The sequence below is a fragment of the Malus sylvestris genome, chromosome 1 (assembly GCF_916048215.2).
Source record: "Malus sylvestris chromosome 1, drMalSylv7.2, whole genome shotgun sequence".
NCBI lineage: Eukaryota > Viridiplantae > Streptophyta > Magnoliopsida > Rosales > Rosaceae > Malus > Malus sylvestris.
Genome location: NC_062260.1, coordinates 11,349,247 through 11,365,971, shown reverse-complemented (window position 1 = coordinate 11,365,971; position 16,725 = coordinate 11,349,247). Strand labels below are relative to the sequence as shown.

At 37.3% G+C, this 16,725-nt stretch overlaps 2 protein-coding genes across 4 annotated transcripts; both read right to left on the bottom strand.

The window, feature by feature from the left end:
- Positions 1-3,353: 3,353 nt before the first annotated feature.
- LOC126628580 (probable glycosyltransferase At5g03795) lies at positions 3,354-8,985 on the bottom strand. 3 transcript variants are annotated; one of them, XR_007625512.1, is made up of 6 exons: positions 8,259-8,981; positions 7,334-7,620; positions 6,861-7,093; positions 4,089-4,246; positions 3,696-3,917; positions 3,354-3,546 (listed from the first exon to the last, which is right to left on the bottom strand). XR_007625512.1 is itself a non-coding variant. In XM_050298353.1 (5 exons), exons 1-5 carry the CDS (start codon positions 8,718-8,720, stop codon positions 3,816-3,818), a joined length of 1,242 nt encoding a protein of 413 aa, XP_050154310.1. In that variant the 5' UTR covers positions 8,721-8,981; the 3' UTR covers positions 3,566-3,815. The 3 variants fall into 3 exon arrangements, 2 of the variants coding, with proteins under 2 accessions (XP_050154310.1, XP_050154415.1); XM_050298353.1 differs by lacking the exon at positions 3,354-3,546 and having other exon boundaries at positions 3,566-3,917; XM_050298458.1 differs by lacking the exons at positions 3,354-3,546; positions 3,696-3,917 and adding an exon at positions 4,353-4,412 and having other exon boundaries at positions 4,098-4,246; positions 8,259-8,985.
- Positions 8,986-11,036: 2,051 nt separating this feature from the next.
- Positions 11,037-14,690, bottom strand: LOC126628737 (uncharacterized). The gene is made up of 4 exons (XM_050298564.1): positions 14,305-14,690; positions 12,813-13,110; positions 11,998-12,048; positions 11,037-11,488 (listed from the first exon to the last, which is right to left on the bottom strand). The coding sequence occupies exons 1-4, from the start codon at positions 14,574-14,576 to the stop codon at positions 11,087-11,089; spliced, it is 1,023 nt and encodes a 340-aa protein (XP_050154521.1). The 5' UTR covers positions 14,577-14,690; the 3' UTR covers positions 11,037-11,086.
- Positions 14,691-16,725: the final 2,035 nt, after the last annotated feature.

Sequence of the window (16,725 nt, the reverse complement as noted above, 5' to 3'; positions counted from 1 at the left end):
TTTTTAACAGATAATATTATATTATTAGATCCTAACATCATATAGTGATGAATTTGTTCCATGTAAATTCTTCTCGGATAGAATCTCTTCCTCTTTGGATCCTAACGAGATATTACTTCCAAGTGGCAAACCGGCTGACTACAATGTTTTGAGAAATACAAAGACACATCCCTACCAGGCAATTGCTTGCTAAACTGCCACCTTCACCGGTTCCCCCCTTATTGTTTTACACAAAAAGTGGATAATATATTGGCCTTTCGTGGACAGTTGGGCCAACCAATGGTTCCTGAATATTTTTTTATGCTTGCGACAAGGGACGGATTAAGAGAATGTGGAACAATAAGAATACAACCAAGAGAATATGTTCTTTCTTTTTTTGTTTTTTTTTTTTTGTTTTTTTTTTGGAAACTTACAAGGCTTATGTTCTTTTAGAGAGAAATTTGAGATTAAAATTTTACTTTTATTTATAGTCATTATTTAATTTTATATAATCTCATTGGTTTCATCTTTCCTCTAAACAAACCCTGTCGATTGAGATTTCAAAATAAGAGAATACTAGCTAGTTTTCTTTTAATTTGTACATTTCTCGTTCTACCTACTCCCATTCCATCTTCATCTTTGATCTGATAATTGAATCCGTGTATTTTCTTAGCCACTGTTTATAAATCATATACGCAAAAAAATCAACTAGATTTAAATTTTTTAATCATCTTACATTTAGAACAAACAAAGTGTTTTATAAAAACAATGGATTATCACATTATGGCATTTACAAAGAGATCGATATTGTGTTCTCCACTAAAATAAACGCGTCGAAATTTATAGGTTAAATATGCGAAAAGTCAGGTGTCGATGTGTCGTCCGATTGCCCCGAATTGACATCAGCCTTTGTCAAGAAGTGCACAATGCACAAGAGCCATCGCTTTCAAGTTTAGAAGTACTTGGCCATACTTTGGTGTCTGGGTTAATGTTAGGGATTTAATTTCAATTTATATCAAAATATAGGAATTTTTTTTATTATTATTACAAGCGATATTACTACTTTACGTGGCATTAAGATCTTCTCTGTTAAGGGAATCCACAACTTACTGATAAGAGTGTTTAAGCGGTACATGTTAGCAAGCTAATGCAACACTAATCACTCGTTTTATCAACCTCACAACGTTATCTCATAATTCGTACTGTTAATAATTTTATTTCATCATTCAAACTTCGTGCTTGCAAAAGATTAGCCAACTCAAACAATATTTAGGGCTGGTTTGGTATTGTTGTGCTTTGAAAAAAAAAACTGATTCTGTTGTGCTGTGAGAATAAACTCATTTTTGCTGCTTCACGTTTTAAGCCTTTTTTTCAGCCAAAACTATGTAAATAAGTTATTTTTAGGTGTTTACCAAACACCTTTTTGAGCTCAGCTCTTTTTTATACCAATTTTTTTATAAAAACACCTCAGTACCAAACTAATACTTAATCATTTAGATATGATCCACGAATACAATATAAGCATTGGGTTGGAAGGAATCTTGGAGTTCATGGATGGGAGATGCACAAGACAGAGCAGACAAAAAGGCGATTTCGTCACGAAATGGAACAAGCCAGATGCTGCTCTTAGCCTTATTTTTCAAGTATTATACAATAAACACAAAACTTTGGACTCAAATTCTCAACAGTCAAAGCCTAGTGACGTTCGTACAATTCCAAATTCACGTTAGAGGTATCTTCCTCGGGAAGAAAACGATAACTAAGGCTCCTTTTGTGCTAGAGATTGTAACAAAGCAGCGCATAGGAGGGCCATTGCTTGTGGGATCGCTGTGATTAGGGGTGATTTTCGTCCGACTCAAATTGGAAACAAGCATTTCAACGCCAATCCAAGAGAGTTTCGAAATCAAATAATAGTTCCAATTTCATAATCGAATTATCGAAATTTTCAATACATAATTTGGATATCCTACATTTTGTAAGACTAAAAATTTTCAGACTTTTATATATCAACCATACAATATTTTTTCTGAATTTTTGCGATATTTGTAGGTTGTTCCAATTGTCATCCTAATCTTAAAAAAAATCGTTCAAAAATGTTAGGACTAGGAACAGAAATTTTTGGCTCGGATTGAAATTTCAAAGCCAACTTGCACCCATAGCGTTGATCCATGTTGACTCTTTGACGTCTAAGTGCAGACGTTAATGTTTACACTAAAGAATGAGGAAAATAAATTGGTATCGAATTCGTCATCTAAGAGCTTCGAACCTAAGATTTTTAGTGAAGAAGAATATTGCTGGATCATAATACTGAGTGACATTTAATCATTAATCATTAATCATTAACTTTGTGTCTATTATTCCCTCTAACATTTCATGTGTTGATCAATTAGTATTCATCAATTTAGTCAAGTTAACTAAAGCAATATGCTTCCAATTTTACTTAAGTTCGAATATTTCTTGCCTAGGTTAAATTAGATTATAATATTGCTCGAAAAGAAGGAAATAAATAAAATCAGAATTCAACGGTCTAATGTACGAGACTGGGCTTTTAAAATTTGAGAAAGGCCCAATAGGACAATGAGATACATATGAAACTCATTACCTCAAATTGGATAAAAAGTGCATTCTGTTTAACACCCAATTTATTGCTAGCATATCTTTTTCTTCCGTTTTTCTTCATATAGTCGGAAGTTCCTTCTACAGCTATCTTCTTGTTTCTGTTCGTTGATTCTCCTTTAATTATTCAATGAAAGTCTTATGGGAAAAGTAAGGAATGCGGAAGAGAAGAAAATCGAAGTGGGAAAATTATTTTTCATTTCGTATCACAAACTCAGTTAAGGTCGGATTGCAGTTAGAGCAAACGTTGCGAGAGGGCTTGAGACAGAGAGACACAATGAACACCATTGTAGACGAGCTGCGAACTCGAATCTTGGACCTTTTTTCATTCCGGAGTTGTATGAGGAATGTACAGAAATTAGAGGGTTCGAATGTTGAGTTTTTGGCTCCAGAAATATGAAACAACTCAAACATGAGACACAGATGATATATTGGTTGGGTCATTGTGAAGTTATCCACATGGTTAACTTGATTGATCGGATTAGCCACTTAATTGAACCAAATTATTGCTGATCTGTTGTGAAGCTCCTCCTCTCTCTCAGTATAGATAACATCATTTGTTCAAAAAAAAATAAAAAAAATAAATTGATCGGATTAAGGTTCACTAATACTTGACATGAACTTGAATGGTACATTACCTAATCACCCAATGGCACCGCGCGGTTCAGTTGTCATGCATAAAAATGGCCCGGAAAAAGGGTAGCAAATGACATACTTCTTTCGTTCACCATGAATAAATAAATGGAAACAAAGAAAACTAAGATCTCAATAACGTGTTTTAATTCACCTTGCAGGCTATCTTTCCACTTGTAAAAGTGAAATTTCTTGTTCAGTAACACTATCATGGCAAAGATGATGCCTCTGTCGTTATGATTCACACGCAGGTTTGGTCAAGTCATGAAAAATGTAACAAGAAATGCAACTTGTCGGACCCCAATTGCGACACTCAAGCTGCAATTCATGAATCAAATAACAGCAAAGAATAATGCTCCTCTTGTCTCTCTTTTAACTAAAAGAATTACAGAATGAAACGAGGTGGGTACAAAAGTGGGAATACTCCCCATATAAAGAACGAACAAATAGTAAGATCTTTCGATTACCTGTACCTCTAATTCCTTCCTCCCTCAAGATCACGGAGGAAGAACGAGACTACTGTATCTGATGATTTACAACCCTTTGATTTGCTGGCCAGAAAGTGTACAAAAAGCTAACTGGAAAAATCAGTATTTGATCACATGGTGGCGCAACCAAAGATCGTACATGACCATGTGAAATGCATCATATTTGACAGGCGGTGAATTCCACTGGAAGTGCTGCTGGACCTGAAAGAAAAATCATGAAACGAAAAGAATTTTTTAGTTACCTACAATTGGAAACAAGTGTTCTTAACACACACGCACGACATCAAAGGAAATATATTTATCACATAATATTGAAGAGTGTGTAAGATCAACATACAATGACATTTTCTAGTTCTAAATGAAAGCATTTACCTTAACCAAGTTTTTGTGAAGCGTAAGAAACTCTGAATAGGGTATGTCCTTAAGAATTTGTTTAAGTTGATAAACATCCTTCTCCCTAAGTATAACAGCAAATTTTCGCCAATCGAGAATGTCATTGAATGGCAGGTCATAGTAATTTGATAATATCACTGCAAGAAATCAAACCAAACAGTGGACAAACGATTAAAAGGACTTTTAATCGTATACATTACATTCAAGCTAAAAGAAAAAGGATAAATTAAGATAGGGAATTACAATTTAATATTTTAAAAAGCTAATCACCATCGCCTCAAGTTTCTGTCCATATGTACATCCCTAAGAAAGAAAAAAAAAAAGTGTAGCTGCATTCCAGAACCACATTTACTTGTCATCATGCTCGATGAACAATGTCTGATGAGTGAAATTAAAGAAAATATAGACTCGCGGCACACACCCATTCGATAAGCAAACTACATCAGTCAAGCGGCACAGTGAACAGACTTGAGGATGCATCCATTGAATAAAAATGAAAACAATTCGAAAGTTATAAGCACAAAAAAGAAAGAGAAATTGTAGAGAGAGACTGATTAGCTTGAAATCTCTGTTCAAAATTAAAAATATTTTCAAGAAGAAACACCGCAACAACAACAACAACAAAGCCCTTTCCCACTAAATGGGGTCGGCTATATGAATCCTAGAACGTCATTGAGCTCGGTTCTGTGTCATGTCCTCCGTTAGATCCAAGTTCTCTAACTCTATTCTTAGAGTCTCTTCCAAAGTTTTCCTAGGTCTTCCTCTACCCCTTCAGTCCTAGACCTCTGTCCTGTAATCACATCTTCTTACCAGAACGTCAGTAGGCCTTCTTTACACATGTCCAAACCACCGTAACCGATTTTCTCTCATCTTTCTGTCAATTTCAGCTACTCCTACTTTACCTCAGATATCCTCATTCCTAATCTTATCCTTTCTTGTGTACCCACACATCCAACGAAGCATCCTCATCTCCGCTACACCCATTTTATGTACGTGTTGATGCTTCACCGCCCAACATTCTGTGCCATACACCATCGCCGGCCTTATTGTCATCCTATAAAATTTTTCGTTGAGCTTCAGTAGCATACGACGGTCACACAACACGTCGGACGCACTCTTCCACTTCATCCATCCAGCTTGTATTCTATGGTTGAGGTCTCCATCTAATTCTCCGTTCTTTTGCAAGATAGATTATAGGTAACGAAAGCGGTCGCTCTTTGGTACTTCCTGATCTCCAATCCTCACCCCCAACTCATTTTGGCCTCCATTTGCACTGAACTTACACTCCATATATTCTGTCTTTGATCGGCTTAGGCGAAGAGCTTTAGATTTCAACACTTCTCTCCAAAGGTTAAGCTTCACATTTACCCCTTCCTGAGTTTCATCTATTAACACTATATCGTATGCGAAAAGCATACACCAAGGAATATCATCTTGAATATGTCCCGTTAACACCAAGGAATATCTCTCCCGATATAACTTTGCAATCCTTACAAGCTATACGATCCTCTTTCCTCATTAGAAGAAAATCTATGTGTTTTTGCCGACCCACTCTTGTTGGTGATCACATGCTCTTCTCTCTTCTTAAAAAAGGTGTTGGCTAAGAAGAGATCATATGCCATTGCAAAATCCAAGATGGCTTCCCCATCCTCGTTTCTCTCCCCAAAACCATGGCCACCATGAAAACCTCCATAGTTGCATGTCTCCTTGTCCACGTGTCCATTTAAATCTCCGCCTATAAATACCTTCTCCGTCTGAGCAATTCCTTGCACCAAGTCTCCAAGATCTTCCCAAAATTTCTCCTTCAAACTCATATCTAACACTACTTGAGGTGCGTACGCACTAATCACATTGATGAGTTCTTGTCCTATTACAATCTTGCATAATTCTATCTTCTACCCTTTTGACATCTACAACATCTTGTGTCAAGGTCTTGTCCACGATGATGCCAACACCGTTTCTCGTTCTATTTGTGCCCGAATACCAAAGTTTAAAACCTAAGTTTTCTAGTCCTTTTCCTTAAGATCAACCCACTTAGTTTCTTGTAGGCACATAATACTTATCCTTCTCCTCACCATAACTTCCACTACTTCCATAGATTTTCCCGTTAAGGTTCCGATATTCCACGTTCCTAAACGCATTCTACTCTCTTGAACTCTACCCTTCTGTCCTAGCTTCTTCACCCTCCCCCATCTAATCGGATCAAAATACTTCTTTTGTTTGTCCTATGTAAAGTTGATAAGAGCATATGCTTCCAAACAACTTTGAGTGGAGTCGTTCAAAAAGAAGTTTCTATGACCCCTTTCCTCATTTAACACTGCATTCGGGAGCCGATGGAGATACAGTGACCCTTGCTCATTTATCACTGTGTCGGGCCACACAGCGCCCTAGCTTTAGGGCGATTTCGTTCTGGATTCATTTTCATAAGGATTCGACGTAACCTAAGAGTGCCAGTTGTCGACTACTTGACGCCCTCGCCCTCCCCCTCCTCCTTTATCCGGGCTTGGGACCGGCAATGTAAGATAAACACCGCAAAGAGATTAAAATTTCTTACGTGAAGGCAAACTTTCTGATCCCCTAGCATGGATAAAGGTCTGTTTGCTTTCAATTCGCCTCTACTCTTTTTTCTTAAATAACATGGTTATATGATTCGACCATTGACATTCCCAATTCAAGCCAAGAATAGATGATAAACACCATTACATAAATCTCACTGCAATTTTCAAGAAACAATAATACCTGAATTCTTACCAGGAATACATCCATAATGGATTGAGTCAGTTGGGCGAGCACTGTTAACCTGCGAGCCACCAGGGCATATGCAGAACTTGGTTTCATAAAACTTCCTTTGATATAACAAATTCCCTTCTGCCCTGTTTATTCTGTTGTTCAATATATAAAGCTCTGTGTCATTCTCCCATACGCGTGCCAGTATAACTCTAATTTTGGAGTTCCGATGACCGGCCCAAAAACCGAGGGTTGTCCTGCAAAGCATGCCTCCTACTAATTAATTAACTTGTGTTATTAGGCTCAATCTAGTGGCAATAAAATTATAATTACCCTCCCGTCTGGACAGGTGTCAACTTATGAAACATATCATACGATAGGTAACACCCATGAGTATGGAAATTAATCCAAAAAGAAGTATAACATATTGCTTGTGCAAGTCAATAAGTGCATAACAGAGCATATATATACAATAAACACATATCCTTCTATATTACCTGTTCTCCACATCGTTTCCTCCGGCTGGAAGAGCAAATGGCTGAAGTACTTGAGGAAGGGCAACATCTTTGTGCGGAATGAAACCAACATCATAGCTAGGGGAGCACACAACTCGAATTGAGTTTTTCACAAGAAGTGGAAGCCCTTCAGTTGCCCTCACCCCAACATCATGACACGTGACAAAGAAGTGGTCAGCGCCCAAGGTTCGGTTCCAGTAAGGATACTTGGATATCAAGCTCTCCACATAGTCCCGAACAATTATGGTCATGTTTTCATAAGATGCACCCTGCATGATCATTATAACATATGAAGATCAAATTCAGAGTAGGAGATTGGTCAATCATATCCAATCGCGTAGCGTTTCAGTGAGTAACCATTTATCAGTATCTATCTCCTGTATGCTACAATCAGACATTACCAAACCCATTTGAGATGCATCAAACCTAGACTAAAACATAACGCAACTCTTCGAATAGGTTCGCATTTGCAAATACGTCTAGTAAGTCTTTAGTACATAACCCAAAACAACCAAACACTTGAATGCAATAACGATATCCTAAACCAAAAAAAAATAAGATGAAACAAATCGAAATCCACAACAAATAAAGGCATGGCCACTACAATGTAAAAAACTAGAGTTTCACTTCCCCTGCCAAACACAAATCACAACTAGAACTGAAAGCAAATCCGCAGCATCCACAATTGCAATGGCTGTAGTACCATGTCCCTTTTAGCAATGTAAAACTTACAACTCATCCAAAAACATGCCAAACAACGAAAATATGAGATTTCTCCGATTCACAGCAACAAGGAAAATCACAATCTCTAGCAGCTCTACTTTCCCCGCAATTTTCTCAGCAACCAAGCAGTCCAAAACAAAAATAAAGTGAATCCGGATCGGAATGGGTTAGGGTGAAACAATACCTTGCCTCGCATCTTGTGGGAGGAGATAGGGATGAAGAAGAGGTGAGCCTGATCCGGATCGTCAGTTCGGAAGTGACTTTCTCTGATATTCTGAAAGAAATAGCCCTCGCTGGCGTACTTACCGGTGAGCTTCCTCGGCGTCTGGTAAAACGTGTTCGGATCGCCGTCCGGGTAGATGTAGACCTTGAATTTGGCTTCCATCTCGGCGAAATTCAACCGGAACACCTCCGGCGAGTGGTAGATGTCGGAGAACTGCTCATTGTCTGCGTCGGAGGAGGAGGAGGAGATGTAAGTGGTGGGGGAGGCGGAGGCGGAGGCGGAGGGATGGAGGGAATTGAGGGAGAAATAGATGAAGGAGAGCAAGGTGAGGATGGCGAGAGTCAAGAGAGATCCTTGTAAAGAGCACAACATCGGAGACGACGACGACGGCAACTTGGATTGCTTTTGCTTGCCCACACTCATATGGGCTTGCTAACTTGCACTGGGGGCTCAGTGTCGAAGCACAGCTAAGGTATGTACGCTTAGCTCTTTCGCTGCTTGCTTTGATTTGGAATTTTGGAGCTGCAAAAATCAGGTCTTGATTCTGATTAAAATACAAAATTGGAGAAACTTTGATCTGTCTTTTTATTTTTATTTTTTCGCTTTTCTCATGGGGAATGAATGAATTCCCTTCAACTTTAACAGAGAAAGAACAAAATCCGTGAATTTCGTTTGTAGTACACGATTATAAACAAATGTCGTAAGCCCACCTCCAATTGAAGGGACTTAATATAGAGCGTTTAAAATTATAATCTTGCAAAAATTTATTTTAAATTATCTTTGGATGTTTTTAAATTTAGCCGTTGAATCTGAATCAACAACTAACGGAGTTAGATTCTAAAAAAAGGCTAAGAGGGGGCTACATTTGGCCAGGCTGATGCCTCTTTGGCCAAATAATGGCACGGTGGACTTTATAAAATTATAGCCTATTCATCTGTTGAAGATGAGTTTTTAGACAAATCAGACCTTTTTTTTTACTTTTGGATCTTTAACCCTTTCCATTGGAGATCGCCTAAATATCCATACGTTTAAGCTTCTTGGATTGTCTATGCTCAGTGAACTTGTTCAACAAACAAGTACACGTATTCAACGTCTAGTCGACATTCCAAACAACTAGGAACTTAGTTTAAGGTCTAGGTGACAATGGAATAGTCTCCCTGCCTTAACCTCATTTAGGACATTGTTTTCATATCTTAAGTCCTATAGACTCATTCACACTTTATAGTATAATGCCAAACCCATGAATGAAATTAATTAATATGGAGTTGTTACACAATATCCAATATTACAACAATTGGCTTTTTGGGCACAACTTCAACATGCTTAACAACGTTTTCACCACGGGGGTGACGATAAAAGTGCATTGCTACCACAAGGACCACAAAAAATATTTGGCTTATTTCTCCGAATGAGGATCCTCTCTTAATCCTCATTGTGAGGATCTCGGGGATTTTTCAATCACATCCGTTCATAGTATACCGTGCGGTCAGAAATCATTGTAAATATTTTTATTTAAAATTAAATATAAATAGTACAAAAACTAACCGTACGATGTACGATGAACGAATGTGATTGGAGGATCCTAGAATCCTCACAAAGATGATCCTCACAAAGAGGATCCTCATTCATTTTCTCCCTCATATTATTATAATATGGGAATCACATTCATGAGTATCGAACTCAAAAATAATAATTACTCTCATAACACTCAAAATTTTCAACAGAGTTTGATTACTATATCTACAATCTACCGTAGAAGGCCTAAGAGGGGGAGGGCTCGAACCCAAATCTAGCGGTACGAAGAGAAATTGTATATTCAACATGACAGTCTATCGTCACTTAGTATACGGTCTAGTGGTATTTATTTGCATTTCTAAGTGAGAGGTCTTAGGTTCGATTATCACCAAAAGCGAATTTGAATCATATTATTGCTAGTCTATTGTAAGACTTAGCCTAATTCTCTTCTCCTTAGCATAGATAATATCATTTGTTTAATAAAAAAATTTAAAAAAAAAAGGACAGTCCATCACTTGCAACAAAGTGAGAATCTAGAAATTCTTCTAATGCAGTTAAAGATGCAGGAACAAGTAATTCGAGGTTTGATCTTTTTAGTATGTTCAAGTATTTGGTATATTTGCTTATAGGATTCGGCTATCCACTTATTTGCCTGGCGATTTCAGTTTCTAACATTTAAAATATATTTTTTAGTACATCAGTATATTTTTACACTAAGAGAAGAGGAGTTTGACTAAGCCACCCAATGACCAACTTAATTTAGTATAGAATTCGCTATCTACAAAATTCGAACCTAAAACCTCTCTCACTTCTAAATAAAAAGAAATAATACCAAACTGTACTACTGAGCAGCGAAAATAGACCTCGATCAAGTAATCAACATTAAGTAACGATACCAATAGCATTAAACGATGTTGGAACCAATTTGAAATCACCTCTTAAAAATTGATAGTTATGGTTATTTTTGTGATAATTTTTTTCTTCAGTCGAACTTATCAACATATATAAAGCAAAATGGTCTTATGGTTAACTTTTACAAGCTTGACAAATGACGTTACTTTACTAAAATTGCAGACATAAGATTAGTCAAGTTAGCTAGAGCTGCGCTCTCACTTCCGCACACTCCAATATGGTGCCTATTTCAACATATCATCCATTGGTGGGTTGGCCTATGGGTGTTGTTCAAGTAAATTGAAAGCCGCAGGCAGCTCTATATACAGAACCTTCAATAAGAGAGACGTGCACAGATATTGACCATCATGAAGTTTATGGAATCACAAAGTTGTATGGTTTTTAGGCTGTAACACATACAAGAAAATTCCGCCGGCAACTGAAACATTGAGCGACTCAAATTCCCCTGCCATTGGAATGCTTACAAGCTCACAGAGCCGATGAGATTTCTCAGACAGCCCACGTCCTTCACTGCCCAAAACCAAGCTCACTGGCATATTTGCGAATGAATCTGCAAGCTTTTGAGAAAGGTGCGACACTGGCTTTGATTTTTCTTCAGTTCCCGGATGGCCAGCTAGCAGCTTTAGTTGGAATTCGTTTTTCAAGGATTGAAGATGATTCCATGTACCAGAAACAATAGGGAGCTGAAATGAGGCTCCTCGGCTGGCTCGAAGTGCCTTCTCATTGAATGGATCACAGCATCCAGGAAGTAGAAAAGCACCATTCTGTTAAACATCGGCCCCAGAAACATACATCTTTTAAACATTAATTAATATGGAACAATCAAAGTACATAGGAAAATGCAATAGAAGCATTATAAGATAGCACCATAAAAAACGGAACACTGAGAAGTATGAAGATACATCCTTAGTCCAGCTGTTTAGCCAATCGATCTAGTTAAACATGTTAAGAATATTTGAAGAGAAACTCTAAAGGCCATCAACATACCACAGTCCTCCACAATGTACTAAACGTGGCACTGGCAAACTTATTTGAATTAATTGTATACAAATAAGAACAACGTTGGGAACACCAATCAAGCTCAGTCTATTCTTTGATGAGTGATGGAGGTAACAGTTTTAATAAAACCTTGAAAGGATATGAAAGACTGGGAAAACCAAGAGAATAGCTTTTCAAAATAAAGAATAAATAAAAACTTGTACCAAGTAAAATATGAAGAGGAAATAGGAGAGAAAAATAAATAAAAATCTAAGGTTTACGACTTATTCCTTACCCATCCAAAGGCCATAGCTGATCTGAGCAGCGTACCAAGGTTACCCGGATCCTGCAGTGAACAATTTTTTAATTTTTATTGATCATTGATACAGATGCCCATAAAGTTAATGAAATCAAATGCCTGAAATTACAACCAGCAGATTAAACAACATTTTGAAACTAAGACATCAAATTTACATTTTTCTAAAAGAAAAGATAAAGAAGCAGGGGAAACCAAATTTTATCACAATCTTTGCAATTAATAATAGATGACTTACAGAGATGAGACGAACTTATAATGAAATCCATTGTTTCTTGTAAAAAGTAGGTCAAGGTATAGTATCGTTAATCTTTATTTTCTGCAGAATTGAAAGCATGTCATTTATTTGTGACATAAGGAAAACTTATGTAATTGATTTGCAGAATTTGAGACAAGAAAAAGGCCGCACCATCAGAATATCCATTACTAATAGAAATGTGATGTTGTGCCTTTCCATTATGAACAAGAACATACAAGAAATTGCAGAAGGCGCCCAACTAATCAGGAAATTTCCACCGAAAGACTAAGCATTGAAATCTAATTTCTAGTAGACATGAAAACCAGGCTGAATTTGTTTCCATATTTATTTTTTGGGCAAAGCAGTAAAAACTCTCTAAAAAATTCATAGTTTTCTGAGTATGGCTTTGACGATACAATTGCATCACATGACAGAAGACTAATCAGTGACCATACAGCCAAGAGGTACATGGTGACATCTTTAAACACGAAGGTGCAAGAATACAATACTTTTAAAAAATTAACATGATCTAGTGTCAAGTCAGTGGAAGAGTCACCTGGACGCCATCAAGAACTACAACTCGATGGGGAGATGGGAACCACATCTTGCAGTTTACCTCCTTTTGTTCAGCATCTAGGTCTGAGAAACTAGTAGGAATTCTCATTAGGGCAATTGCTTCAATGGATTCACTTGATTGCATCCCTGAAAGTTTTTTCATCACGACAGAGCTCACTTGCACGATACGAAGAGAGAATTCATTAATCCACTCAGGGACCTCAGCTTTATCAAGTAGAAGCAAACAATCTATTATAACAGTTTTCTCTTGCGATGACTTTTGAAACCTGCATATTTCCCTGAAAACGAAAACTTCAGAATACACGACCACATATTTTGCATATGAGACACCAATTATAGTAGAAATTGAATGGTATTATATAAATTTAAACTAAACCTTCTCTTCAGCTCCATACAAAATGACCAAAAAATGCAAAAACATACATCCAACGATACAATTATGCAAAAATCAAATCAAATAAACGAAAATAATAACAGCAGATGACAAGCTACACGTACAGTGAAAGGTTAATGAAATAAACAACAAATTTCCTTCGAGTCTTTGACAGAACAGCATTGACAATGGAAGGAGAGATCCTAATAAATCCTCTAAACAGTTACGGAGGAGTAGCCAAGATTAAGTATAAAAAGGATGTGAAAGTTGTTGCTTATGACAACAAATATACATTACATGTGGAACAGGTTACAGGGTACAACATTGATTAATGAATAAAACAGAAAAAAGCATCATCATTGTGAGGAGCGTCAAAGCAAGTACGTTCTTAGCTGGTATAAGACTTCTGAGCAAAGAAGGGAAGATCAACCCAAAGATACTCTCCTCGTCACAATGTTCTGGACGATTTATCACATCCAGTCCAGTCCAGTCCAGTCCAGTCCAGTCCAGGCCAGGCCAGGCTCGAGCTTGGTTTCTAAAATTGTTTTCTGAATTTGTTCACTTCCAAAGCATTCCAAAATGACTTAGAACTTCTATGTTATGGTTTTTCTTTTTCAGTTAATTAAGATCCTAGCACTTCTCGCAACATAAAATACCAAGTTTATCTTTCAAGGGTTATCTTTCTTATGATTATGATTCGGAAACTTTTATTGTAAACTTAGAGCCCGTTTGATAACCATTTCAGTTAGTTTTTAGCTTTCAGTTCTCAAAACAATAAGAAGTGAACAAATACTGAAAACCGAAAACGAAATGGTTATCAGGAGATAGTTGCCCATCATACTACGCAAACCAAAGGGGCACAGTAGGTTATGGGATTGATCGTTTTGGCACAGAGCTTAATACTCTCAAAACCTACTATAAAGAAAAAGATTTCAAGATTAGATTTTTATCCTCTTTATTTTTGTGTCCACTTTCTCAGCAACCAAACAGGTCAGGACAGAAATATAGCAGGTACCCAATTGAGATTTGGGCAAGTTAAGTGACAATTACGAAGAACCCAAATAAATTGAAGTGGAAAAGAGAAGGATAGGCATGAAACCTGATAGGTGTGGCACCTACAACGAGAGCTGAACCATGGCTGTGGCGATAAGATGAACTGTGGCGGAGCTTGTGGCAGTGTTTGACGAATGGGTTTGAGGTGCTGGTTATGTAGGTAACGTGGGACGGCAGAGGAAGCTTGAAGTCAGTGTCTGACAAGTTAGTCGGAGTAAGGGTTTGTCTTTGACCAATTGATAACTGTGAGTACGAGTCCCGAACTTTGAGCTTTCTGGGGGGAATGGCTGCCACTGAGATTATGTTTGAGCATTGCATTTTCTCCCCGCAGCTCTACTGCGAATACATCAATTCCCCAGCAAAAGCCAGCTTTTGAAAGGAAGGGGAAGGGGTAAAGTTATGAACTTTTGAGTCAAGGTCCACGGATATAATATTTTAGGAAAGGAATTTGTATCTAATGATAAAGAACAAAGGAATTTTAACGAGAAGCTTCTATATTGTTAATTTTAACGAAAAATCATATTTTTACATTAAAAAATTAATCATAGTACTATTCATTTTATCATTTATTTTGTTCTTATATTTAAAACTCAGTTTTCAAGCCATTTTTATTAGTTTTTCTAAGAATTTAAAAGATTTTTTTAGCCAAAAAAATCTCTGAGATTTGAATATCTCCTCTCTTTGATCTCTGAAATTTGAAATCAATAGAAGTGGTCCCTGAGTTTGTCCATCATCAATCATTTTTGGTTATTCCTTGAAAAATCTTTATTATATAAGGATAAAATGTCAAAAATACCCTCAATTTTTGTCATATCGTTTTGGTCAATTGTTTATTTGATTGAGAATATTTTTGTTATTTGGTCCATATTTACATTAATTTTTCAAGGAATGACCAAAATGATTGATGGTAGACAAATTCAAAGATTTCATGGATCATTTTGACTAAAAAACCGAATTAAAATTATTATTGTTCACAACATTTTAAAACATTTCATGTTAACTTAGATAACGTTTTGACAATTGCAGAATAAAAATTGACGTCATCAGGGTTAAGTGACGATGGGAGAAAATACTAAAAGGTATCTTCGAGTTTTCACCAACACGTTATCTATGGAGCTATGAAGCTCCACGTGCAACTCTTTTCTGCCAAGTTAAACCCTAAGGGTACGTTTGTTGCACCGGACTGTCTCGGACTGGACTAGCTTAGTGAAGCGTTTGGTGCAGTGTCAGACTAAGTTATAGACTAAATTATTTTTTGAATAAAATATTTTGTCATTTTTTTAATTCTCTCTCTGCACGCTCTCTACCTTCTTTTTTTTTCTCTCTTTTTCTTTCCAGATGCTTCTGGTCTCTTATTTTTCTCTTCATTCTGAATCTCAAATCTTTCTTTGCCTGCTATCCCCGCAGGTGCTTCTAGTCCCTTACTTCAAATCCCTATTTTTTTTCCTAATTTTTTCCATCCCTCTCCCTCTTTTTCTCCCCTCTCTAGCTTTGCCTTCTCGATCTCAAACCAGATTCCAAATTCTTAATGTTGCTCTAATTCTCCTGCACCTAAGCTTCCAAGCTGGACATCAATTGGCAAATCAAAATCAGAGCAAGCTCAGGTGCAACAAACACAAGACCCACCTCTTCGATTAAATCGAGTGAGCTCCAAGTCTCGGGAATTGAGGGATTCGACTATTCGAATAGGAAGAACCATATAACATCGGGGATCTGAAGAATAGGAGCTTGCTGAGGTGGACGACGAGGGAGGCTCTGGATTCTTCAACGGTTGGGAGGGATAGGAAGAAATATATGAGATTGTGGGCGATGAGAGGCAATGAGGAGGAGAAGGCGAGGGAGGAGGTGGTCGACGACACTCTCTCGCAGGATGAGCGAGGATCTCTCTCATAGGAGCGCATGAGGTCTTACAAATCCGAGCGTTTTTGGGGTGTTTCGCTAGGAACTCCTAGCGAGGGGTTTAATCCGTGCAAGTCGGATCTAATCCCATTAAACCTAATCCTTGTCCATACCAAACATCAGACTATAGTGTAGTCTAGTCCAGTCCCACCTAAGAAAGTCAAACAAACACCCCCTAAGTTCAATTGGCTAAAGGAGGTTGATTTACGGACTCATAGCTCCATGGATGACGTATTAGTGAAAACCCAAACATGTCCCTTTACGTAATTATCTAGAACATGACTTAAGTTACTAATACCATCACTTAGTATTGGTGAAGTTATCACCTAACTTTTGTCGCTTACCGATGTTAAATTTTCAAAACGTTGGGTAGTTATTTTAAATGTTTTAAAACGTTGTAACTAATTTAGAATCACCCATAGAAGTTAGGTAGTTATTCACACTTAAGCATGTTGCGGACCAAACATTGATAGTAAACTAATCCCTTCACTATGCAGCCTCGATACTATATGAGGGGTCAGCGTATGTTTGGCACCCATATGCAATGGTATTTCCAATGTAGAGCTGT

Excerpts from the sequence above, each read along its gene's own strand:
- LOC126628580 (XM_050298353.1), bottom strand. The coding sequence starts at position 8,720 with ATGAGTGTGGGCAAGCAAAAGCAATCCAAGTTGCCGTCGTCGTCGTCT. Across the intron at positions 7,621-8,258 it reads CCCACAAGATGCGAGGCAAG|GGTGCATCTTATGAAAACAT; the intron begins GTATTGTTTCAC and ends ATGATCATGCAG. Across the intron at positions 7,094-7,333 it reads GGAAACGATGTGGAGAACAG|GACAACCCTCGGTTTTTGGG; the intron begins GTAATATAGAAG and ends CATGCTTTGCAG.
- LOC126628737 (XM_050298564.1), bottom strand. The coding sequence starts at position 14,576 with ATGCAATGCTCAAACATAATCTCAGTGGCAGCCATTCCCCCCAGAAAG. Across the intron at positions 12,049-12,812 it reads TAGTTCTTGATGGCGTCCAG|GATCCGGGTAACCTTGGTAC; the intron begins GTGACTCTTCCA and ends TGTTCACTGCAG. Across the intron at positions 11,489-11,997 it reads CAGCTATGGCCTTTGGATGG|AATGGTGCTTTTCTACTTCC; the intron begins GTAAGGAATAAG and ends GATGTTTAACAG.